This window comes from Gallinula chloropus, assembly GCF_964237585.1.
Source record: "Gallinula chloropus genome assembly, chromosome: 8".
In the NCBI taxonomy this organism is placed as follows: domain Eukaryota; kingdom Metazoa; phylum Chordata; class Aves; order Gruiformes; family Rallidae; genus Gallinula; species Gallinula chloropus.
The window spans coordinates 26,966,905-26,992,216 of NC_140093.1; the positions used below are offsets into that span (position 1 = coordinate 26,966,905).

Consider the following 25,312-nt stretch of genomic DNA (forward strand, 5'->3'; position numbering starts at 1 on the left):
TTACTGTGTGACCACTCCATTTCTGAAGAAATAAAAAGTTCTATATGAGGAGTCATGGGACAAGGTCCTTATTTTTAGTGTGCTTCAAGATCCAGTTTTAGGCTTACTGTTTTTTTAAAGACTGTCAATCAATCTTGGATCCTAGAGATTGATAGGAATTGCCTGATAAGATGTGCCTAGGCCAGCAAGTAGTGTTTCAAGGAGGCCAAATGTAGTGTCATATATATCTAAAGGCAAATAATGTGTAATTCTCAATGTTACGTAACTTTTATCTAGTAAGAGATCGTATTTCAGACCAGTTGCCTCTAAAAACAATGGTGTATGTGTTTATAAAGAAATGAATTAGCAGCTTGTGGGCCTTGGATCAATACACACTGAAATGGCATCACTATTCATTTTGACCTCCAGAACCTTACTGTGACCGTACAGCTCAGATGCTGCTTCCCTCACTTTAAAAAAGAAACAAGAAAACCCCTGCTGTTTCTAATAGCATTTTCCATTTTATTTTTCTCCATGTATTTGGGAAATTGAGTTACCTACACATGTGGAACCCTGTGTAGGCCAACTCTCTTGGCCTGTGCTGAGAGAGTTTGAGGAAGGGCCACACCGACTGGGCCCCTCAGAAGCATTTCCTGGCACCAGGACACTGCTCTGCTGGTCGGAACCGAGGCACAAGATGGGTTTCGTGAGGCAGGACAGGGCGGCTCAGTCAACCACCTCTGCTGACAAATGTTACGTCCCGCTAATGGAGTGGCGACTGACACCAAGGGGAGAGGTTCCGCGGGACAGCCCTGGTGCGGTCTGACGAGCGCTGGGGCTCCAGCAGCGCGCAGCTGCCTCCCCTCCAGCGAACGCGCCTGGGCGCTGGCTGTGAGGGGCTACGCCAGGCGCGGCGCGCACACTGCAAGGCCTTCCGCTCGGTCACCGCCTCACTGCGCGTTCCTGCGCCGCGCCACATACACCGTGTGTCACACACAAGCCGCAGCGCGCCCTGCGAGGCGTGTGGGTCACCCCGCCCGAAGGCGGAGGGGGCTCAGGGCGCGGCTGCGGCAGGAGCGAGCGGCCGCCGCCGCGGGTTGCGGCTCTGCGGGGCCTTACAGCGAGCGCGGCCCGAGGGCGCTTCCTCACGGGCGCCGCCCGTTACCGCGGAGGCACGGCAGCTCCCGGGCGGCGGAGCAGAGAAGCCCCAGAGCCGCGCCCCGCAGTCTCCGCGCTGGCCTGTGCAGCTCCCCGCCGCCCTTCGCGCTCCCATGGCAGCCGCTCGCCCAGGGCCCCGTCCCGCCCGGCCTCGACCCCACGGCTGACCTTCTGCCGCGGCCTGCGGGCACCTCCCAGTGCGCCTGCGCGGCGCCCGCCTTCCCTCACTAAAAATGGATGCCCTCCAGCTTCCTCGCACGTGAGGCGTCAGCTAGAGTCCCTTCCGCCCTCTTTCAGTCACGTGGTGTGCGGTCCCCGGCCCGGCAGCCCTTACGGGAGCCCGATGGGGACAAGCGGGCCGGCTTTTGCGTCTTACCTGAGGAGGGGGCTGAGAGAGCGCCGCGCCGCTTAACGTGTGTCCCCCCCGCCCCGCTTCGCCTCGGGAGGCAGCGCCAGGGTCCGGAGCGCGGCAGGAGCGGCCTGGCAGGGCAGAGCAGGGGCTCGCCGGCCTCCTTCCCGCCGCTCGGGGTGAGTACGGGCTGCCGGGGCCTGGCGGCAGCGTCCCCGGGCCGCCCCGGGGGTAAGCCCGGCCGCGGGGCAAGAGCCCGTGCGCCCCCGCCCTCACCGCCGCCTCAGCCCCTTCCCCTCCCGCCGCCGTCCCGCTCTTCGCCCCGTGCCTGCCGCTCCACTCGGCTCGCAGCTGGCTCCTTCCCCACCCCTCCCTGCCCTCCCCGACCTCGGGGCACCTTTCGGCTGCCCGGGCTGCCCCGGGCGCCTCTCCCGGCTGTCTTGTCGGCGGCCGCCCTTCCCTCCGGCGCCGCGGCTGGGGGCTGGCGGCGGCCCTGGACGCGCCTTCAGGGGACTCGGCCCTTGAGGAGCCGCGGGGGCTCTCGGGTGGCCGTGGGTGCCGGGGCGGGGGGGTGGTTGGGGGGTTGAGCTCGCCGCGGGTTGCGGGCTCTCCTGAGCGCCCGGTTCCCCTTCCTCCGGCCGGGCCCGCTGCTCGTGATGCTGCCGCAGCACGACGGCTGTCTGGGTGTTGCAGCGGAATGGCTGCCGGGGTGGGACAGCTCTTCTCCTCCTAACGTTTCCTGGCCTGTAGCGTTCTGTGATCCCTCAGCCTTGTTCGTGTGTGGTTAGTTCATGTCATCCCTCCCCTAGGGGCTGGGAGCATGGTGATGTGAGTTGAGCACGTGTGGCTGTGCTGCACAGAAGAGCCTGCAGCCTGCACCTGCCGCCCGGTGCCCTCACTCTGCTCCCTTAGTGCCCTGGGGCTCCATAGCCTCCCATCCCGGGTGCCTCCGGGACACGTCTTCTGACACTGGAGACTCCCTTAGAGTACATTTCCTTACTTTGGGTCTGAGTCCTCCTCTCCTCTTTGTACTTGTCAAGGGCTTATCTAGGTACTTGCCAAGGGAGCGTTCTGTGGTTGGTGTGCGCTTGGCCAGGCTGGCTGTAGAGCGGCCACAGCAGGAGCAGAGAGCAGTAGCTGGAGAAGTTCCAGTCAGCGCTGTGTGGTCTGTAAAACCTGCTCTGCTCTGGGTGCTGGCACAGCTGAACTGTTACCAGCACTCAGCTGCATACATCTCAGAGCAACGGCAACATCCACACTCTGCATAACGTTCCCAGTGGCAGCAGCACAGGCATGGCCAAAGTCTGACTGTTGCCACAATGCTGACAGAAAGTCATCCTTGAGACTGATATGTGTTGCTTCACCCCCATCTCTTTGCTCCTGTTTAAGGAAGGAGGTACCCTGTGTATTTCTGAACATGTATAATTCACTTTATATAACTCCTCTTGCTCACTCTTCCTCCTTTGGATTTTCTCCCTCATTTCTATTTTGCTAAATGCATTCACTGCGTGCTCTCTGTCCTTTATTTATCCTGTATTTCTGATGGTATTTTTCTTGTTTCATCATTCTTGGACCTCTTCTGCATGCCTTTTTTAGAGCTACTTAGTTCTGTAAATATCAATTTTAAAATCCTCCTCCCTCATTTATTATTAATGTTGTCTGTAAAATGCTTTGTGTAACAAGAGCATCTTACAGAAAATGTGATTTTTATTTCCATTCCCTTTAAATAGTAGGGGGGTTTGTTAACAAGCTCTGTTTAAATATTTTCAGTTGTCTTACAAAAATCTCACTGTTTCTTCTTTTGCTTCTAAAAAGGGGTAAGAATTGAAATAGCTTTGACAGAAAATGCAATTCTCAGTGACATCAGGTAGTTGAGAAGTAGACAAGAGTAGGAAGACATTGAGGTATTGTATCTATAAGTCCTTGGCAAGTACAGCTAAACCTACACAGTGATATTTAATTTATAAAGATTTTATAAAGCAACTGTTGTGTTGTATGTGTGTCTCACCTTACAGCTGGAAAGCAGCTGTCCTGCAGACTTTTGTGCAAAAGCAGAGCCAGGCTTTAGGGAAGCTATGGTGGAAAGCCTGCTGCAGTGTAGTGATACGTGATGGTCAAAGCCAGAGCCAGGCAGGTGTTTAAAAATGAGAAAGTGAAGAAGCACTTGAACACCTTTTATCAAGCAGGTGTTTGCCAGCAGATGTTTTGGGTACTTTTAAGTTCTTCAATTTTGTTCTCTTTATTGACATTATAATTTGTACTCTTATCAATTTAGAAATGCTTTACTGATCATAGACCATGTTTTGAAATGAAAAAGCAGCTTCTGGAATGTGGAGCATCAGAAGACTGTGTACTTTGTTCATGTCACTGGCAGATCTAGCCTCTGTCTTGCAAGAGGGGCAAATCTAGTTTGCAAGACCAAAGAGTAGGGACAATGTGAAATCTTAAGAATTTTGAAGTGACAGAGCTGCTTAAGCACCTCTTGAACTTCTGTAGAGTGTTTATTTCTAATTAAATCTGTTGTTCCAGTTCCTTTCACTTCATACATATGAACAGTGAGAATTAATACAGGTAGACTAAATCTGCATCACTTCAGGTATTTCTTTTTCAACTTTTGTTTTTTTAAGTTTACATAGAACAGTGACCTCCTTGTCTTTTCCCTGACCCCCAGTTCTCCTACTGTGGAGCAGTGAGGCTTTGAGATGAATGAGATTCTTTCATTTGATCTGTGGTGATCTGAAGTCCTGAAAACAACACTGAGGATCCCAGGCTGGGTTGCCAAGTGGATCACATCTTGATCATATTAAATGTGTGCACTTAATACAGCGTTACACAATCCAGATTCTTCTGTGTGCTTCCCCTTGTTGTCTGAAGGTTACTACTAGCTTGAGGTTTTATTGATAAATACCACAAGTCTTTCTTCTGTGTGGTGGTGGGAGGAATGGCTTGTGGTCTGTCTCACCAGGTGCTCTGCACTGAGACATTTTGTTGCCAAGTTCTGCCTGTTCTGCTTAGGAAAGTACACACAGAGGAGACACAGCCTTGCTGCCAAGCACAGTAGAAGAACACAGTTGCAATTATAGTGGTAAAACAGCAGGATTTGCTGGGTTGGATCACTTCACTAAGGGAACTACTTCAAGGAACACCACTGAAAGAGTCCTTGCTAGAGTAAGCTGTGCTTCCCATCAGTGAGTTTGCCAGGATAACTCCACTGACATACCTTGTGTGTGCACATACATGAACAGAAGTATGTATTTCTCCCAATGCTAAATCTAAAAATAACTGTAATGCCAGTCTGAGCTGTTGACAAGTGCCTACAGCCACTGCCTGGATGAAAAGTTTCTCACAACTGAGTATTCTTTACAGGGTGGTCTCCTCTGGGAGCCCCTGCACAGCTCCAGGATGTGTCTCTTAACTGAGCCCCTAACCATCATCCCAGTCTGAGCCATCACCCATCAGAGTTTCCTTCAGCAGTCCCTTCTTCCCAGCTCACCTACAAGTGGAGCTCTAGGCTTCTTTTTCTCTCAATCTAATCTCAGAAGCCCCACTTAGCTCAGTCTTTGTCTTTGATCTGGCTCCCAGCAGTTGCCACGTTAGTTATTTTCTTGCAGCCTGGCTTGTAAGAAATTCCCCCACTGCTTCATTTGAAGTTCCCCTCTTTTTAGGAAAATGTATATATGAAGTATTGGCAAACCCTTTTTAATTTTAAATGAAGCTTTGATCTCTGCCCATTTTTTGTCTGTTCTGCAAGACTAAGGTTTCCATTTACAGAAAAATTCTGAAGTTCACAGAACTGCTTGTGATTGGGGATGGGTTATGAACATGCCAGGTTTTCAGGCTGATCTGACAGGATGTTGATAGGGAACTTTGTCCTTGTAGGATGGAGTGAGGTCTGGGTGACAGCAAGCTAAAGGCTGCTACCCAAACTGAGCCCTTTCATTTATTCCCAGACTTCAACATACAGATTTGTAAGACTTTATATCCTTTCTCCCAAATGTTGCTACACTGGATCTGTGTAAACCCAGATCAACATTTCACAGTTCTTACCAGTCCCAAAAAGAGTTCCTACCTACCAATGGTTTGTTTGTTTGTTTGTTTTCCTTCCAGCCAGTGTGGGAATAGTATGTTACATGCAGAGATTCTGGGGACTTTTGCCACAGCTCAATTTGAGGTCACTCAGAGGGTTGCTTACAGCATCATGTTGTTCTTCTGTCACTGCCCTCAACTCTCAGCCCCTTGTGACCACACTCCCTACAAGCTGTATCATGCAAGTTGTTTCTGTCCTAAGGACCCTGCTTTGGCAGGGGGTTGCACTCCATCTCTTGAGGTCCCTTCAAACCCTTACAACTCTGTGGTTCTCTGAGTAAGCCTGTTCAAGCCCAGCACTTGCCTAGAAGCCACACAGAGCTTCCTTTGGGTGCTTCCTGCCAGCCTGCAGTGCTGCTGTTACAGCTTTGGCTTTCCCTTTGCCAGGATGAGTGGGGCTGTGTTCCCCTCCCCAGCGGCCGAGATGGCAGAAATCAATCGCCTGCAGTACGAGATGGAATACACTGAGGGCATCAGCCAGCGCATGAGGGTCCCAGAAAAGCTCAAAGTAGCTCCTCAGAACGCTGACCTGGAGAAGGGTGTCCAAGAAGGATTTCCAGACACCAGTGTAACCATGCAGGTCCCAGAGCGGATTGTAGTGGCAGGTATGTCTGCGTCGCGGTAGAGAGGGAACTGGGGAGAAGTTAAATCGGTTCCCCAGACTTGTGCACAGCCAGAAACGCATCTATGGAGTGGTACTCTTAAAAGAAAACCTTGTAAAATGTTGTCTGGGTCTCAAGCAGTTATTCCTCATCAATTTTGACTTGGGAAGTTTCTTAAACTCTGAAAATCTTTCATGAGTAGCGGGGCCTGCAGGACAGCTGGGGATGGGCTGGTTATAAAGGTATGGAGTGACAGGGCAAGGGGTGATGGCTTTAAGCTGAAGGAGGGGGTATTTAGATTAGATCTAAGGAAGAAATCCTTCCCTGTGAGGGTGGTGAGGCCTGGCACAGGCTGCCCAGAGAAGCTGTGGCTGCCCCTGGATCCCTGGTAATCTTCAGGGCCAGGTTGGATGGGGCTTTGGGCAGCCTGGGGTAGTGGAGGGTGTCCCTGCCCATGGCAGGGGACTGGGGCTGGGTGAGCTTTGAGGTCCTTTCCACTGCAAACCATTCTATGATTTGTTGTAGCTTGTAGAGGATACTGTTAATGAATTAATAATGAACAGAAAGTTGAAGTGCTGACTTTTCATCTCACTAAACCGTTATTGGAATAAAAACCAAAAACTATGGGACTTTTCTTTACACCTGCTTTTTCTTAATGAACTATAAGCTAAAGTAACTATAGCAATCTTGGGGGTGTACTATATGTCAGCCATACAAAATGTATTTTATTACAATCAGAATGCTGACTATGTTAAAGATCTGTCTATGATGGGGTGGAATTTATCGATACTTCTTTAGCATTTATGGTTATGGCCTTTAAGGTGACAGACCTGGCACTGCTGCAGGCCTTACAACTTGCAACATGCTTTTTTCTCTTTTTTTTCTTTTATTTTGTTTTTTTTTTTCTTTGTAAGAATGTCATCTTAACACCCCCCAGGGTTTTTAACAAATACACCTTTACTAAGACTATGTCTTGAAATTAAAAGTGCCATTGTTTGCAATAACAGTGCATGTTGCTCAGGATTACTACTCAGGATTGGTTTTTTTCAGAGTAACTGCTCAAATAAGTGCTAATTAACGTGGTCTAGCTGAGAGTTTTAGCATACAAGCCCTGTTAAAGGAAGGTATACTGACGTGTCCTAACTGTGCCAAATAATGAAATGATGTGATGTCTTTCTGAACTTGCACATTAGCCCTCAGGCCTTGGACCAGATTGCTTTATATTGACAGCTGATGTCCTTGCAGGTAATAGTGAAGACATTCCATTTTCCAGACCACCAGACCTTGACCTTCTCCAGTCTGCTCCGTTCAAACCACTGGCATTGAAAACTCCTCCCCGTGTTATTTCTCTTAGTGATCAACCACTAGACTTTTTGGACCTGGAAAAACCTCCACAGCAGACACCTCAAAACGAAGAGGCTAGTACCTATTTTGCTTTTTCCTTAGTTGAGAAGCATTATACTCAAGACCAGTGATTTCTGTACTGTGGTGCAGATCTGCTTGATGCTAACATAAGTTGGGAAATATAATAATATTTTCATGATCACTGTAGTAGTTCTAATTAGGACTTTGATGTTCCATATTTAACTGCCAGGTGGAAAGGTGTTACCACTCTCAGTAAGCTTACAAAGTATTAAAAAAATGAAGTCATAATTAGAACAAGTCAAAGTACTTTTAACAGAAAAATCCTTTTGGTTGAAGAGAAAGTCACAATTTTTTTTTTAATTTGCAGCCTGTCAGAAAACAAAGGTTCTTTTAACATGTCTGGCTAGCCTTTGGAATTCATGGCTGGATGATGTACCACCACAGAGAATTAGTGAGTTTTGTTAGAACTCTGAAAACCAGCTCCAGAGAGTGGCTTGCCATAGGCATCCAGATGGATGGTGTATATCTGGCATCTTAAAACTGAAAAGTATTTGTGAAGCTGCATGTTCTATAGACTCAAAAAATACAGTAGAAATATATTTATCTCTGGTGATAGGAAGTAATATTAAATGTAATATTGTTTTCTGACATACTCAAAATTCTCCTTGTTGATACTTTTGGTGTGAAATCAGATGGATAGACAGGGACAGGATTGCAGTAAGTCTGGGCCTTGGCTTTACACGTGCTGGTTCTGGATCCTGTTACCAGTAGTTTTCCTCCTAATCGCTGTGAAGCCCATGCAAAAGTGCCTCTGTATCTGAGGGCAGACCCAACTTACAGATCTCCAGTGCAAGTTATTAAGTGTCTCCTGGAACTCCCTGCCTTTTACCTCCTCCTTCCTGCCCTTTTGTGCAGGTCCGCTCGGTGGGAAGACTGAAGAGAGAACGTTCCATGAGCGAGAACGCCGCTCGGCAGAACGGCCAGCTGACCCAGAATGATTCCATGTGAGTAGGGCAGCAGGGTGTGGCAGCACAACTACACCTGGGACATGCATTTCCTTTGTTTCTTATCTTTTTCCAACTAATATTTTCTACTTTGTGGCCAGTACGTAATTTTAAATACAAGGGCAGCGTTTTTCTTGCTTTCTTTGCTTTCTCTGTAGTGAGGTGACTCATTTGTCAGGTATCTTCTTGCAGTGGATGGGTGGGAGTGTTTGTGGGTTCATGTTTTTCCCACTAGTTATCATGAACTGTTACTTAAGGAGATTTTTCAAGTTTCTAAACTGGTATAACTTTTTTTCCTTGAATTTTCAGGAAAATTCGTTTTTTCTCCATCAAATTGTTTCTGGTTCTCTCACTGCAGATAATATGCAATGCTTTTCATCCATAGAAAAAGGAGTATGTGTTTCTTTAGAATAAGTAGTTTTTCTCTGGTGTCTGTACTGGAATCTGTGAGCACACCTCTCAATCTCTTGAGGCCAGCATGGCAAGCAGCATTTCGAATCAGCAACTTCACCCAATGATACCATCTGAGGTAGCAATTTTTGTGGTGCTTTCAGAAGACATACAGGTTTCTGCATTTTTATTAGATACAATAGGCTTTGATTAATCAAGGTTTATTCTGAGTGACAGCACTTTTCCACCTGGCGATAACTGATTTTGCATTCTAACACTTAAAACCTGTACAGCTACTATAAAGAATACTTCCCCTTGTTGAAACATCTTATATCTAAGTTCTACAAGATGGGATTAATCTGTCCCAATGTAGGCTGTGTTGCTAAATCACTATAAACTTAATTTTCAGTAATTAGAGGGAAATAAGGGCATGGCCTACTTAGGGTCTACCTATTTTTGTTCTAAAATAGATCAAGTGAGTTATGTCCTAGAAATGTCTGATTTCTTCTATCTACAGCAGGGGCAGTAGGAGGTACTGTATGTACTACACATCTGTTGACCCATTGGTTTGTCTAAAACTGATGAAATGGGCTCTGAATCATGTTCCAGACATGTTGTTCTCCTTCATTCCTCCTGATCTTCATGGAAATATTTTTCAGTGCCTTCTTACTTAAGCAGACTTTTGGCTGATACAAGCTTATAGATTGCACATAGTCTAAGTACTCAAGTCTGCCAAGTCATATATGCTCATATATTGACCTGGCAAAACCATTTTCACATCTGTAAAGGAAAAACAAATGGTATATCAGCTCTTGTGATTGCTTTAAACCACTTTATCCTTTCTCCCTGGGTTAGTTTAGTCTTCTGAAAGTCACGGGCTCTGCCTGCCCAGCCATCCATCCAAGAGACTGTCAAGATCAGCTCTAACTGGATGTGTCTTGCTATTAGATTTCTCACGTATGTTTGGGCTTCTTGAACCTGAATATCATAACTCTCCTGTGTATTTTGCTGTCACTCAGTAGCTATATAGAGAATTACTGGTTTAAAATGGTCTGAATATTATTTGCTGTCACAGTTTATTAATCTACTTGCAGTCTTTCAGAGGCTTAGCAATACAATACACACCTGGAATCCTCTAAACTTACACAGGGTGTGATCAGTGAACTGATAGAACTAGTAGCTTGTCTGCCTCAGTTTATCATTTACAAAAGCCAGGAAGTGATGATACATCTAGAGATTAGTTTTTCTCTCTTGATGGACATACTAGTGCTTTCATAATGTCTGTCAGAGAAATAAACTTCTGTGTCAAGCAGTTTCTACTGTGAGTCTTTATGTAAACTTCAGATTGATCCAGAATCTCTTTTTTTGTATGGCAAATAACAGCTAGTTCATCTTGAGCCTGCTGTATCTTCACTCTCTGCTGCATATGTGGAAAAAGCTCTTTCTTCACTGCAGCATTCCACACTTGCTGACCTGCAGATCATGTATTTTACTATAATGTCATTTGTCTCTTGTCCTCTCCAGTGCTTGTTTTCAAATGACAGGAGTTGTGCTGTGCCTGATGTGCAGATCGTCTGCTTTGAAATCTTTGAGGCTCCTAGAAATGACTTCTTGTTCTGCCATCCTTGCATTGTCTGACTCAGTGGCACCCAAAAAAAGAAACCACTTTGAACATGGTTTGGCATTTCCAGTGATGCTGAGTCTGCTGAACCTGCCTTATCTGGGTTTTGTCAGTCTCCCAAGTGGAGAATGTGGCTGTGCACCTGGCCAACCTGCAGGACAATGTTCTGTGAATTCAGATTCTGAAAACTCTGTGTTCAAAGTGGAAGTTGGATGGCTGACACAGATGCAGGAGAGTGAAGGCCTTTGCACTTGGTGAAAAAGTATCTCTTGGCTCTTCTTTCTTCACAGTGTGGGCCCACAGGAACATGCACTGTAAATTGGAGAGGAGGAAAAACGTAATTCCAAGTTTCATGCAAATATAACCAGAAGTAGTGATTCCACAAGCAGAACTGATGCTGTGGTGTTCTGTGTTCAGTGTGGTAGCTACTCAGAGAAGCTACCCATGTGGAAGTGTTAATGTGTGGCTCAAAACAGGCAACACTAAAAACTTGCTTGATGTAAGTTACGCTACCTCAGATGGTTCTGAGCATCACTTAGCTCACAGGCTGCTCTTTCTGTTAGAGCTTTGTGGTGAACATGATGCATGTCTTCTAAGCTTGGATTCCTTTTTGGTAAATTAGATCATTTCAGTAGATAACTTCTACTCCAGATGTGTCCTTCACACTACAGGAGATGTAATGGTACACCTGTTACCTCGTTTGTATCACAGTGAAACTCCTTCAACCTCCTGAAACGTTTATTGCAGTGGTACAAACCACAAGGCACACAGCTGCAGCTGAAGTTCTGCTTTGGAGTGTTGTCAGCTGAAAACTGTTTGTTCCAATTACTGTAATGATACATTGTTGCTTTATCAAAACTGATTTGACTTTTAAGTGTGTATTATGCCTAAGTATTTTACTGCTGCAGTGACAAAAGTTATGGTGCTCTAACTTGACAAAGATCAGCTCTTATTTCCTGTTCTTGTGTGAATCTGCTTCACCTCTTCAAATAGGAAGCAGGCCACATTTTACTTAAAATACTTAATTTTTATCCAAAGAATACTAGTTTGGTTTTTTTTTTATGCTTGTTTCTTACATCCTTGATTCAGTTTCCTAATAGGCATGATAGTCTACTTGGGTGCAGTTATGAGGACCCCATTGAAAAGGCAGATGGAGCACTACCTTTTCAAATTCTTGCTTTCTAAATAAGACTGTAACACTCAGGTTTTAATCTGGGGTGCTGTTGTCCTCCTGGACAAAGTGTTCAGATATACTGCACAAAATTCTGCCCTGTGAAGTGACAAACTGAAACATTCTGGAGTAAGTTGTCAGACTGGAGTGGAAGAGTTGGCTGGGCTCCCTATCATCACAGTGTGCTCTACATAGAACAAGTAGCTGTTTATTTACTGTTCTTTTTGTCTTCTTGTCATCCACTTGCATGCAGAGACAGTTCTGAGAATTCTTTGGGAGTTGGGCTTTAGTAGAGACAATAATTCTCAAATGCTTTTAGAAAAGCTGAGACTCATAAGTAGGCACATGCTTGTACAGTAACTAACTATGTAGCAATAATGATAGCTCTCTAAATGACAATCCCTCTATTTATAAGGATGCTTACTTAAGCCATTACAATTATTATTCAAGGTGGCACAGATCAGATACTGTCCCAAGAAATAAAATGCCACGGTTCCAGTCACCTCTTTCGACTCAGGACTGCACGTAAGCCTGAATGTTACCTGGTTTATGGAAATCAAGAGTGTCTTTTAATTATGTAGCTTTCTGCAATACTAATTTTCTGGCTAAGTACCTGTAGTTTAGAACATAAAACTTGAAATGGCCTTTGCTACACTGGATGTGTGGTTTCTAATTTTGCTTCAGGGTTTCTCAAACTTTGCCACGTCGTTTCCCTGTGTGAAGAACACAGGGAAAAACACCTGGCAGCAGAAGGAAAGGGACAGCTCCAACTAAGAACCACTTGGTAAAGAAAAATCTAAATTTCAAAAAAGTTTGTTTGGTTTATTCTTTGTTCTCTGGCTGGGTTTGAATCGCTGGAGAAACCAAGCTTTTTGTTGGCCATTGCCAGCCAGTGTTGAATGCACAGATTCTACTTCTGCATCAGAAGTCAATCCACTGCCAAAAATGCATGGAAAAGGGGACTGCATTTAATATGTTTTTCCTGCTCCAGCCTTTCCCTTGGAAAAGTAGATCTCCAGAGAGTTCAGTTTCACAGTTTGAGAAATTCTGTGCTTCATGCAAGTCATGGGGAAAAAGGTGATGGTGTGCATGTCTTTAATGAGAATACAGCCTGTGTGTAGGGTTCAGTTTAAAGTAACCTTGGCTACTTAAACCCAGTACTTCTCATTGGATACTGCCAGAACTGTAAGTCAGAGAAACAGCTGAAATAAACCCTGTGTAGTTCATGAAGGTTTTTAGGGGAGATTACTGCTAAGCTGAAAACTCTGCATGTAATAGACTGTTACTGGGCTCTTCCATAGTTATTTCTGTAATTCCATGTTGGGTGTTTTGGAGTTTGTAACCAGGGAGTGCTAAAATAAGTGACTGGAGCTGTGTATAAAAATTCTTTTCAGGAATTTGAAACAAATTTATACCTAGGACTGAAACCATTTAACTCTAAATGGAGAAGAGAGGGGGAGATAGCTACAGTGTCTAGTGATAAGTAGTCATACTAAATGTTAGAGAATTTTCCTTATGTTAAAAACCTTTTTTTTTCTTGTGTCATCTGGGCTCATTTGTGTATCAGATATCTGCCTCTATAGCATTTCTTTTCCATGGTCTCTGATAGAGTCTAAAGACCTGCCCCCTGTGTACAGGACAAATTTGAATTCTGAAAAGGAGCATAGAATTAAAAATAGTTTGCTTTTTTTCCTCTCCTCCTTGCCCCACCCCTATATTCCTCAATCCTGACATGTGAACCCTTTATAAAATTATTCTCCCTTTCAGTCAGAAAGGAAGAGAGATCCCTCAAACTGCACAATTGAGGAGGAGATTAAAGTTAGCAATAGCCTTTGTGGAGAAAACGTGAGTAATCTCATGCAGTTGAGCTCATGTCTAGGAGCAAAGAGATTTAAATAATCATTTAAATAATTAAATCATCTAAGAGACTAAATATTCTCTTAACTAAGAATTAAATAGTAGCTTAAAGTGAATTAACCTCTTGAAACTGCTTTTTCTTACAAGCCATCTACAAAACACTGAGCACAAAGTAGTCCAGGGACTAGACCGTGAGGTTAGGAATCACCGAGTTCAGAAGCCTGCCTTGGTGTTTTCCTGGCTGTGTGAACTTCCATTTAACCAGCAAGTGTGACTTCTGTGCAGTTTTAGTTCAGTAGCTCTTTGGAACTCTTTTCTTTTCAGTATCTATAGAAGACTTTGTATGCAGATAACATGACTGTGATCTTTACAGTAATGCTGTTCTGGACACCAGCAATTCCACAGTATCTTCTACCTGCAGTATGTCTAAATACTGTTTGTTACCTTTCTTTAAACCATCCTTCAGCCTATTCTGTAAACCTCTGAAGTGATGAACAGGGAAAAACTACTTTTAATATAAAGCATGTTATGAGTTTGAGCCTTCAGCTCTTCCCTTGTTTCCCCCAAGCTGGGAAATCCACAAAGGCATCAAAATGTTCATGGATTCACTTTGGGGGGGCAATATTTTCATACTTGCCCCTGCTTCTTGATGATTATTTTTTTCTAGTGGATATTGGCATTTCCAGTGCAATTCAAGAGTAAGATGTGTGGGGGTGACCACTCACACTGACTGCAGTGTGGAAGTTACCAGACATAGAAAGGAAAGGTGTAGTCTACAAGTCTTGGAGAATGATAAAAGCTGCAAAGAAGCAAAATAGATGTTAATTGATGTCTTCTCCTTTTTACTTGTCCAAATGTGCTCTACAGCACCATGAAAAAGCATTTGCCACTCAGGTAATAAATAAGGACCAGTGTCAGCCACACACCAGCCTCTGCTGCCCTTGCACCTCTCCTGAAGCACAGGATGGCTGAACTCTTCTGTGGGTGAAGTGACATCTGTGGATCTTTTTTTTTGTCTTTTCAGTTGAATTTTCTTCCTTATCTTTTTGATCCTGGTGCCACCAGTTTCAGAGCAACTCTGCAAAATCAGTAGCTGTAGAATTATGACCCATCTAGAGGTTATCCAAATATCAACCCAGCTTCCAAGCACTCAGCCACTAATGCTTTGCTTAGTTTCTTAAAAATGCTGACAGCAGGGAGATTGGCATTGTAACTCCAGCAGCTGTTGGAGCAAAGCATGAGTGGCAAGAAAAGGAAATGTGTTGACTTAGAGATGCTAATCTTGAAATAAAAACTATTTCAAGATTTAAAGGGTGTATTGACTCACACTGTTTTGCATCTGTGTTAATATTTACAACTCAGTTAACAGGAATTACTTCCTATTAAAAAAGTATTTCAGCTTTAATTAAAAGTTTCCTGATTTCAAAAAACAAATGTTGATGTGTAAAGGACAATATGGGTAAAGTCAGGTTGATTGTAAAGAAACATGAGCAAATGAAAAGCATTTGACCAAAACTTACTCTGTCTGATAGAGGTGAGGTTTGTATAATGCAAGTGGTAGTGTTTGAATTTGTCCTGTGTATTTTAAATATTACTTTTACATCACAGTAAAGAAAATTCCAGTCATGTAATTTGTTGCCACTGGGATATAAATTCTTATTTTTAGAGTTTCTTGTGGTTGTGTTTAGACTTTATTCACATCCAGATGAAAATGTTACCCTGCTCTTTAGTCACAGCTTGAAGAAAAACTTCTGTTGAAGAGAGTCTCTGAGATTCTCCTTATTGAAGAAGGCTTGTGGTTTAAGAAGAGATGATGGGTAGAATTCTTTTTTTAAGGCTAATGCTTGTAAAAACACTTTGCTGATTGATGTCAGTGTGGACCTGAACACTGACATCAACAGGTACCGATTCAGCCGGACAAGGACTTTCTAAAACTAACTCGTGTAACTGATCAAAACTGTGTCCTGTTACAACTTGTGCTTGTTTCTGAAGACCATATATGACCATAGCTCATGCTCCCTACGCTGCTGGAACTGGGGAATGTTACCCTGTAGTGGTGGGAGAAGGGAAAACCAGAAGCAAGCAATAAGCATTTTGGAATGGGGTCTATCTGAATTTTATTTTTAATATTTAAAATCTGACTGTAGTATTTCTCTCTTCATTTACTGTGCTTGTACAAACAGTGTGACACCATCACTGCAACAGGCTCGTGTCTGTCCTGCCAGTCTGTTACCTGAAGATGGAACTAACCTTTACTCTGCCCGTGGCATTTTGTCGTTTATCCAGTCTTCCACTCGTAGGGCTTACCAGCAGGTCTTGGATGTGCTGGATGAAAACCGCAGGTGATTGGTTGTCCCTGGTTCTGCCAGCTTCTGCTGCTTGGTTTTAATTGTCTCTTTCCTTTGTTTTTTTTCAGTGGATTTTGGTTTCTGTTTATAAAGCAATGACATGAAACTATTTTGCTTTTGCTTTCCTTTGCTTTCACTATTCATAAGCAATTCAATTGTCCAAAATTCACATTTCAAAAATGCTTCAGTTTCAGCCAAATGCAGCATTGGTTTGGTTTCCTTCCAAATAACAAGTGGGAGTGGGAAGTGTCAGCCTGTGACTGAAAGGGATTTCACTGTTCCCAGATTGTCAGTGTTTTCTGCAATTGATACTGAGCCTGAAACATGATTAGCCTTGTCTTCTGCTGCCCATTGGGGAGCAGTGGTGCAAATCAATAAGATTGGGTTGATGTCCTAAAGCACAAGAACAACTGTGCAGCAACAGGGTAAGATGTTACACAAGGCACTGTGGGCACTGCATTAAATAACATCAGGAATTCAGGCTGTTCCAGTTTGTTGGGAATAGTTATCTCTGGTTGATACATGACTGATGGTGGCCACTTTTCTGGATGCCAAGAGCAAGAAAGGGGGTGTAGCCTGGAGATGGTCACTCCCCTGATAAATGCTGTGTCTGTTTTCATGGATAAGCTGATATTCTGAGAGGCAGTGAGCCAAAGCAGACCTGGGGACACTCAGTGTGCAGTGTTTCCATCCTCTTCAGTGCAGTATTGCCCACCTGATGTGTGCTTGGGCTGTGTTGCTTGGGCACTTGTAAGCATTACAAGAATGGCACGTCTATAGAAGCATTTATAAAGCCTGACAAAGCCAAGGTCCATTTACCAAAATCCATTTTCATTTCCACAGTACACTAGCACAGAGTCAGGTAGAAATTGCACACAGTTAGTCTCTAGTGCAGGGCTAGCTGAGACCCTGAGGGCTTGCCAAGGCATCCAATTAGAGGAGGTAACTGGCAAGAACACTGGGAGGAGCTGCTCCTTCCTCCTGCAGCCCTTCAGCATGGCCTGTGCTAGCAAGTGCTTTGCAGTTTGCCATCTGCCTCTGGTTGTGAAGATCCAGGCATCAGTCCCTGTGTTTTGTAATGTGAGGTTGAATGATTTGCTCTGCAGTTGTCCTGGTAATAAAATGTGACTCTCCAGCCAATCTTACTGTGGATGACTGGGCATTGGCAGTCACTTTCCAAACTGGGATCTCCTGTGGCTCAGCATGTTTGCTGACCTAACAGTGTATAAATGCCCATATTAACATTCCTGATTGTGTAGAACTCCAGTCGAGCTGACCTGTGTGTCCTTAACCTGGGACTTGAAAAATAGAAATAAAATAAAAAGTAGGTGCATAGTTCCCCTTCAAGTGCTGCAATATGGATGCTTCACTCTGTGCACTCCCAGGCCACAGCTGTTAAAATATTGATGCCTGTCAACAGTTGGACAGCATGACCTCTTGTTCCCTGTCAACATTAAAAATTAGATGGAATTACAAGGTTTTGGTTTACAAAATTAAAGCTCACAGATCAGGAGCATTTGTACTGTGTGTGAATAATAGCACTTATAGACAGTGTGCCAGGAGTCTTTATTAAAACACAGACTAAAATTCTAGCCCTTTCCCCAGCCTCCAGTGAAGCTAACAGGTTTTATTCTGGCTCCCATTAAGCATACTCTTGCCCATGTTTTGCTCAGTTCTGGAAAGGACACACACACACAAACAGCCTGTGTGCCATTTCAACAGGGTTGTCATCAGAAGTTTTCCAGAGTTCTGAATACTTCAGAAGCTGCATTATTCTTCCTGGCTTAGGTTAGTTTTTGAGGTGGTATTACTGCCCTTCCTAGAAGAAAGGGGAAACCTGGTTCTAGTCACCTATTACCAGAGAGCTGCCAAAACACCAAACTTTTCAGTAAGGTGGAAGTGTGTTCTTTGTGGCTGGGTGTTCAGATGCCCACTGTTACTCTACAGCTGGCGTAGGAATGTGAAATTTGGATGATCCACATGCATGGTTGCAAAATATTGTTCATTTTAAATTGCTCCAAACCTGCACTGTATTCTTTTGCTCTGTGTAATGTGCTTTCTATCTCAAAACCTTATCTATTTTAATATTTTATGCTTAACACTAGAAGAGATCTTTTAAAGTGAAAAAGATCTGACTGTTACTCACTGGAAATATTTTAAAGTTGTTTCATAGCTTGCTCTTCTTTTCAAAATACTTTCCAATCTACTAAATCTGCTGATGGTAGGTGCTGACTGTGCTGCTGCAGGTACTGAGTTATGCCTGGCTTAGCCAGCACTGCTAGCAAAATGGGCTGTCTTTAATGGGCAACAACTTAATGACCCCTGCTCACGCTGTCTGTTTACTCTTGCATTTCCTTCAGCTTGGACAAGGACAATAGGTCAGTTTTGTTTTCTAGTTCTAACCATTTCTCTATTCCAGTTTCTGTCCAGTGACTGACAGTAGGGCTGATATTTAGTGTCTCTTAGAAGACTGATCTTTTATGATGTAGGCAACAAAAAAACCCCCAAACAAAACAAACAAACATTTAAGTAGACCTTAGTGTTGTCTTAAATGCAGGGGGAAAAGTTGATTTTATATCCAAATAGCATTGTATTGAAATCTATACATTATCTGAACTGTTCTTCATGTCTTGGGTTGATAACCTTTTTATTTAGGAGAGAAAAATAGTATGGGATTTCATACTCCTTCCTCTCTTTGGGGTAGCCCCTTCTAGAGAAGCCGCTGTTCTTAAATGCCAGACATCATCCCCGTGAGCAGATCCTGAGCTGTCCTGAGATGGCTTTTTCTATTGAGCAAGTTAGTGATATTTTTCATTAGAAACAAATTGGGGTGTAAGTGAAGACCACTGCAGAGGGCTGTGTGTGACTTGGGGTTGGGGTGGTACAGCAGGAGCACAAGTGAGGGGGGCAGTTCCATCCAGTCACCGATTCTTCAATGCGCTGATCCGTCCTGTGCTTGAGAAGTGAAGCTGCTTACCCAGGTCACATCAGGACATGTCCATAAAGTCCACATAGTGCCCCATGTTACAGCCTTCCAGAGATTCCAGAGGTGTTTGAAAGGACACAGAGAGGTGAATGTAGCTCCTACCTCTGCTGAGCAGAGAGAACGTGCTGGCTGCGGTCCCCTCTGTGCACGCACAGACATGGTGGAACCTGGGCCCAGGTACCTAGATTGTCCAAAGCTTGTTCTTTTCATCCCAGACCATGTGTTTCTGATTGCATCATTACTGGGGCATTTCCACTGCTTGATCTGCTTTAGGCAGAGGAAGACAAACCGGATTTGTTTGGTCATTGCCTCTATTTCCTGTCTTCCCACTGTTATTAAGTTGAATTACTGTGCATTCCCTTCATGGGTCAGCACTGCAGCTGTATTGCAGTGAAATAGTTCAGTGTTGAGTGTATGTGGCCTCAGAGTTGTGGCTGCTTCTGCTCATGTGGTAATGTTTAGGATAGAATTGACAGAAGTCACTAGAAAATGTGAAGTTTTAACGTACTGTGTATGTCACAGCTGCACCACCTCATGGTTGAGCATTCTGTATTTCCCAAAACCAACTTGCTGCTGAATTGGTGATCTCTGTTATGAGGCCACTGTGATCCTCATAATGATTTGTTGTTGATATAAAACCAAGCAAGGAGAAAGTGTGGGAGAGGCAGGGCAATATTCTAGTGATCTCTTTGGGTCCATCTGTAAAGAAATACAATATGAACTGCAGAGAGCAGGAAGAAATCATGTGCAGCTTCCTAACAGCCTGGCTGTGTTGGGAAGTGGGATTGAAGACATGCCTTCAGATTCAGGTCCTGGTTTGCCCAGGTCCAAGTGCTCTAGTTTCATTCCTTGCTGTAGCCCTCAGCTCCCTCCCAGGCCAGTGGCTTTCCTTGGGAAGGCCAACGTGCCCACCTTAGTTCTGCAGCAGCTGTCAGGCTTTGTTTGCCACAATACCAGAGGCCAAGTGTTTAGTGAGCATTTGAGAGCGACCTTTCTCATCACAGAAAATCCAAATATTGTTGTCCTGTGTCAGCTGGTGGGGAAATGCCTGCTGAATACTGACAAGCTGGCATCCACCTATCTGCCAGTTAATTACAGGTGACTTCTGTTCACAGGGAATTTCTGTCACCTGTTCCATGGCAGCTGCTTGCTGGATTTCTCAGGCTTTTGCCAAAATATTTAGTCCTAGCGTCTGTCAGACAGCACTTGGCACTGGCTGAATAATGTCTCTGATTAAAAAATAGGAATACTTCTTTTATATAACTTTCTGCAGGACCTCATGCCTTTAGGTAAGGATGTTATTGTATGCATTGGGAACAGTGGTCTCTGTTTTGCAAAACACATCAGGCTGGCCTGTGTGCTAGAAGGAAAATCATTGTGCTCACTTAGGGTGCTGGCTGGAGCATGGTGCCAGCTATGTCAGAAGGTCCTGCTGGCATCCAGTCTTCTGTAAGTTGGGACACAGCAACTTCTTACTGCAAGGTTAATGGATATTATTTAGTTAGCAACTTAGAGCTCTGCCTTTTCTTCCTTTCTGCCTCAGAAGAAAAGGAAAATAAATTTGGAGTAGCACTTATAAGACTGTTGATACCATATATCTGAACCTTTTAGTCACTCTTCCTAGAGAGATGCACATCTTTTCAGCTGCTGACCCAGGTTTTCTAAACTGCATCCAGCATAGATGAATAAAGAAGAGACACATCTCTCCTTTCCCTAGAGGGAGGAGAGGATAATTGAAAAGGCCTTTAGTAGTATGTGTAGATACATATTTTTTTGCGTTGGTTTTGGGTGGGATTTTAGTTGGGGGGGTGTATTTTTCAATTTTTTTAACTGAGGTTTCCTATGGTTAGTTTATAAGGCCAAGAACCTCTGCCCAAATCTCTATTCCAACAGTTTGTCTTCCAGAAATGAAGCTGTATCATCAAAAACTTGCCTACATGTCATAGCACTAATCAGCACTGAATGTTCAACTTGGGTGTGTCAGATCTGAAAGTGCAACTTGCAACGAAGTAATAGCTAGATATATTGTATTAAAACATGATGCAGTAGAAGTATTTTGATGTTCCTTTGTTCTGTATGTTTTACCTCTTGTCATTTCCTGTTTCTGTCTTGTGCTTTCTATCTACAAAACCCTGCTGTAGGCCAGTGTTACGTGGTGGGTCAGCTGCTACCACTTCCTCTAACCCTCATCATGACAACACCAGGTAAAGAGGTTTTTTTTTGTTAGTCATGACCCACTAATTCAGATTCTAAAATTCAGACTTGAGTTGCCCTATTTCTAGCACCCTTACTTGAAACCAATGCTCATTTCTCTCCTCCCTTTCTGCTCTTGAGGTGGTTCAGGCCTTTATTACAAACATCCAGGTCACCTGCAAAGACCTCACTTGTCTAATAGACCCTGTGTGCTGCAGACCTCAGAGTCAGAGTAATGTGTGAGGGGGGGCTCTTGACTGACACTGTGACTGTTGTCTCTTCAGCTGTGAGTTCCAGACTTGTACTGCTAGAAAATTGGGACTTGCATCACCTTATTTTTTTTCCAGGTGTTCCCAGGAATGTGCCTGTGATTCTTAGTGGTAGATGCCTCTCCACTGCCATTATCCTGGCAGATGGATGTCATATCAGTGGAACTGGCTGTAAGATTGACACACAATCTTGTGGTCAGGTTGAAGGAGGAAAAAAAACTAGTCCCTTGCACATCTGTTGTTCCCATTTGTCACTGCACTTCTGTGTCTTCATCAGAAGGGAGATGGTGTTTGCTCTGAAGTAGGGAGTGGATTCAAGCAGGTGATTCTTCTCTAACTCAGGAATTCAGTGTTTGTAATGGCCCAAGAGATAATCTCAAGGGATTTCTTGCTAGTAACCCTCTTGATTTAGTGCCTGGAATGGTTTGGAAGTTGGTCAAGCAGCACTGGCATACTGTGACTCTGCATCAAATTCTTGTGACCTGGGAGGGAGGTGTGCCCACCTCACTGAAATAATGAGCCTTTCTGCCTTTCCCAAGAAGTGGTGAGGGACAACTATGCTGTGGGTCAGCTGGGATTTACTAATTCTTTTAACAATCTGCTACCATTTGGAAAAAAGTTACAAAAAGACCCTCCTCAGAAACCTCTGGCTTTCAGAGGACCTGTAGTAGTAAGGAAAGTTTGGTTTATTTTCTGTGATCAAAGCTTCAGACATTTTTTTAACAGTAGAAACATTCAAAAAGTTTATTTTCTTAAAGTAACTTGGAGTTAGCAACATGAACTTCACAGCACTGAGGGAATACATTAAAAAACCCAACCCCCTGTACTTTCAGTCTTCCTAATATTGCCCAAACTGAAAGAACTACAATGAACAGCATATAGTTAAGTGAATGTTTGAAGTATCATTAGAATAACAAGTCAGTCACAGCCTTAATGAGAAAATGGGGTTTCTAACAAAAGGAGTTGCCAAAACTTTTGTGTTGTCCCTCATTGAGTTTCCAAACCAGCTTTGCCTGTTGACAGACAATGGCTTGTTTGGCTGTTCCCTTACAAAAAGCTGTTTTTACCCTGATCTCACCTGGAGAAGGCTTCCCCTCCCTGCATACTGTCCAACCCAAAGAAACACAGCTCAAAACACTATTAGCTTCCTGTCTTTCATATGGGGTTGCTCAAGGATCTCACTGGTCTCTAAGTGCAGACTAAGGCAACTCCCAGGAATTCTTATTCAGAAACAATACCTTCATGAACAAGGGTACAGGGAAATGTTTGCCAAGTTGTTTGGTGGGGGGGGGTGGTGTCTTGCCAGAGCTGAGGGAATTCTGTAGGCATCTGCTGAAAGCCATGGCAGAACTCACAGTGCAAAACAGTGTCTGCACTTCAGTGTGTTCTGCAGGAGTTCTACTGGTATTTGTTAACTGTCAGTCAGTGCTAACAGCCTTGTAGGTGTACTGGGGTGTGAATTCTGTAGCCTTGATGTTGTTTTGTTCAACTTCCTAAGCTGGTCCATCCCGATGGGAAGGCAAGTCAAGGGCAACTAACACTGGAAACTTGGGATTTAAAATGGGAAGTGAGATCTGCAGTGGTAGGTGTGACATCAGGACCTGCTTTTACCTGTTAGTTGTTGGAAAAGAATCTGGTTAAGATGTAGCATTTGGATGATCAAAGCACACACTTTATGTAGGCTTCTGCCCCTTCCCAACAGAGAATAAATACTCTGTATTGAATTGGCTTACCCTGGAGTTAGCCTGGTGCTTTCTCTGTGTCGCTGCATTATGGAAACAGAGACACGCTCTGGGCACTAACTTATAGATTCATATGAAGTTCAGCAAGCAGTGACTCTGCCCCAGACTCCTTATTTCCACAGTTCTCAGCATTTTAGGCAAAGGTTCATGTGACTGAGACCATGAGGCTCAGCAGGTGCTCGCTTGGGATATCTTGAGTAGGTACCGAGCGTAATACACCCAGTTCTTCCTGCCTCTTCATTTGGTTGTTTCTCATCTGTTGCAGGGTCTCTTGCAACTTTAGCTCAGGTGATTTATTTTTTTTTCAGGCTTCATTAATCAGTTAAATAACCAGACACAGTCTTTTGAGAGGCCAGGTAACAGCAAGAAGTCCCATCTGCCTGCAGAACTTGCAAAAATGTTTAAAGCTGGAGAGCAGTACACCCAAATCCAGTCCCACACCTGCCCCCTTCCTATGTGTCGCTGCTCTATTTCATTGGGAACCTACTGAAGCAGACAACTCTGTAAAAGCTGGGAAAAAATGTTAAGGAATTCTTTTCTCCATCCCCATCAGCAAATACATCTGCTAGAAAGTTGATAAAATATGGTACTTGCTAGTCTTGGTGTGGACAAGGCAGCTAAGCTCTCTCCCTTATTTGACAGGTATGGCCTTTCCAACTTGGATAGTACACTTGAGGGAACACCAGATGACATGACAGTTGTAGATGCCGCTTCCTTAAGACGACAGGTATGTACAGTGCAGTAGTTAACAGTACAAAAAGGGTGTAGCAGTAAAATGGGGGGCAGGTTTTCTGAGTGGCTGCAAGGTATCCTTAACAGATGCAGTGAGGCATCCTGTCTGTACCTCTGCTGGCCCTCACACCCCTGTGTCACTCTGGGAATCCAGAGGGTCCCACTGTCCCTGCTCACTAGGGACAGCAGCAAAGCCTGATCGCTGGTGATGGAAGGTGGGAAGTCAAATGATTGTGTGTTTGGAGTCCTTCTGCCTGAGATACTGATGTTAGCTGGCTGTTCAGCCTTAGAAAAAGCCTGGCAAATTTTAATGAAGTATTAAACCCCCTTTATTTATTTTTAGATAATCAAACTTAATCGCCGCCTACAACTTCTGGAAGAAGAAAACAAAGAGCGTGCTAAAAGGGAAATGATCATGTATTCCATCACTGTAGCTTTCTGGCTACTCAACAGCTGGCTCTGGTTTCGGCGCTAGACACGGCTCTCAGAAAGATTTAATAGTTATAAAAAACCCCACTTTGCAAAACTCTTTGTTTCTGTTTCTGAATTGTTGCTATTTTATAATTCATACACTGGAAACTTCCTTCCACCACAGGTCAAGGCTGTAGAGCTGCAGTGTTAAAGGGACACCTTGCTGTTCAGTTCCAATGTATGTACTAGATTTGCATTGCAGGTACTTGCAGCATCCTCCTTTGCATGCTTCCCTGTAAATACGGATCCGCCGGTACCCAGTTTGCTTCGGGCAATGTGAGGACAGTGACTGACAGGAATAACCACTGGATCTTTTCTTGTGGTGGGAAGAGAGCAAAGGGGATGGGTGTGGAAAAAACGTGACAACAAAGGAATAATAAGTAGGTTTTATTGTTCTGTCCTTAGATGCAATGAAACGTGATTGCACTAGTTGTCCTTTAGTCGGAGTAGCTTGAGGTGTGCCATATTCCAGGAGTGTGTCCTGTTTCCTGAGTGTGTCCCTTGTTTAAGCACATGTTCAGGTCAAACAATAAAAGGTATTCTTTGCTAACATGCAGATTGTCCAGAAGTGTGTAATACATTTTGTTAGCTTTCATTTTGCTGGTGTTTTTCTATAAAATACGTTTTTAACCAAGTCAGTCTGAGTGATCAAAAGATTATATGCAAGCTACTGCTGTAGTATGTTTAATAAAACTCTCAAAAAAACCCCCACCAAAACCCAAACCCTTGTTTAATATTTTAAGAAAATATACTTCGGGACACACTGAACTGTGTCTTTGAAGTAAGTAGTAGTGATGTGGACTAACAACTCAGAATGGGCAGGTGAGCATCGGCTCCCCTGGATGTTGTGGTTATTGGTGTGTGGGGCAAGTCTGCAGGTGTGAGAAACGAGCTGTGCTCCATTTCAATATCCCCTGTTCTGTACCACAATCTCCTCCCTTTTGGTGCCCAAGGGAGGGCTGAGCAGCACCCAGTGCTGTTGGGGAGAC

At 44.1% G+C, this 25,312-nt stretch overlaps 1 protein-coding gene across 4 annotated transcripts; it reads left to right on the forward strand.

The window, feature by feature from the left end:
• The first annotated feature begins 1,483 nt into the window (after window positions 1–1,483).
• On the forward strand, window positions 1,484–24,875 carry MFF (mitochondrial fission factor). 4 transcript variants are annotated; one of them, XM_084267302.1, is made up of 9 exons: window positions 1,484–1,665; window positions 5,960–6,177; window positions 7,420–7,592; window positions 8,455–8,543; window positions 12,176–12,250; window positions 15,766–15,924; window positions 21,058–21,120; window positions 23,763–23,847; window positions 24,196–24,875. In XM_084267302.1, exons 2-9 carry the CDS (start codon window positions 5,961–5,963, stop codon window positions 24,325–24,327), a joined length of 993 nt encoding a protein of 330 aa, XP_084123428.1. In that variant the 5' UTR covers window positions 1,484–1,665; window position 5,960; the 3' UTR covers window positions 24,328–24,875. The 4 variants fall into 4 exon arrangements, with proteins under 4 accessions (XP_084123428.1, XP_084123429.1, XP_084123430.1 ...); XM_084267303.1 differs by lacking the exon at window positions 21,058–21,120; XM_084267304.1 differs by lacking the exons at window positions 15,766–15,924; window positions 21,058–21,120.
• Window positions 24,876–25,312: the final 437 nt, after the last annotated feature.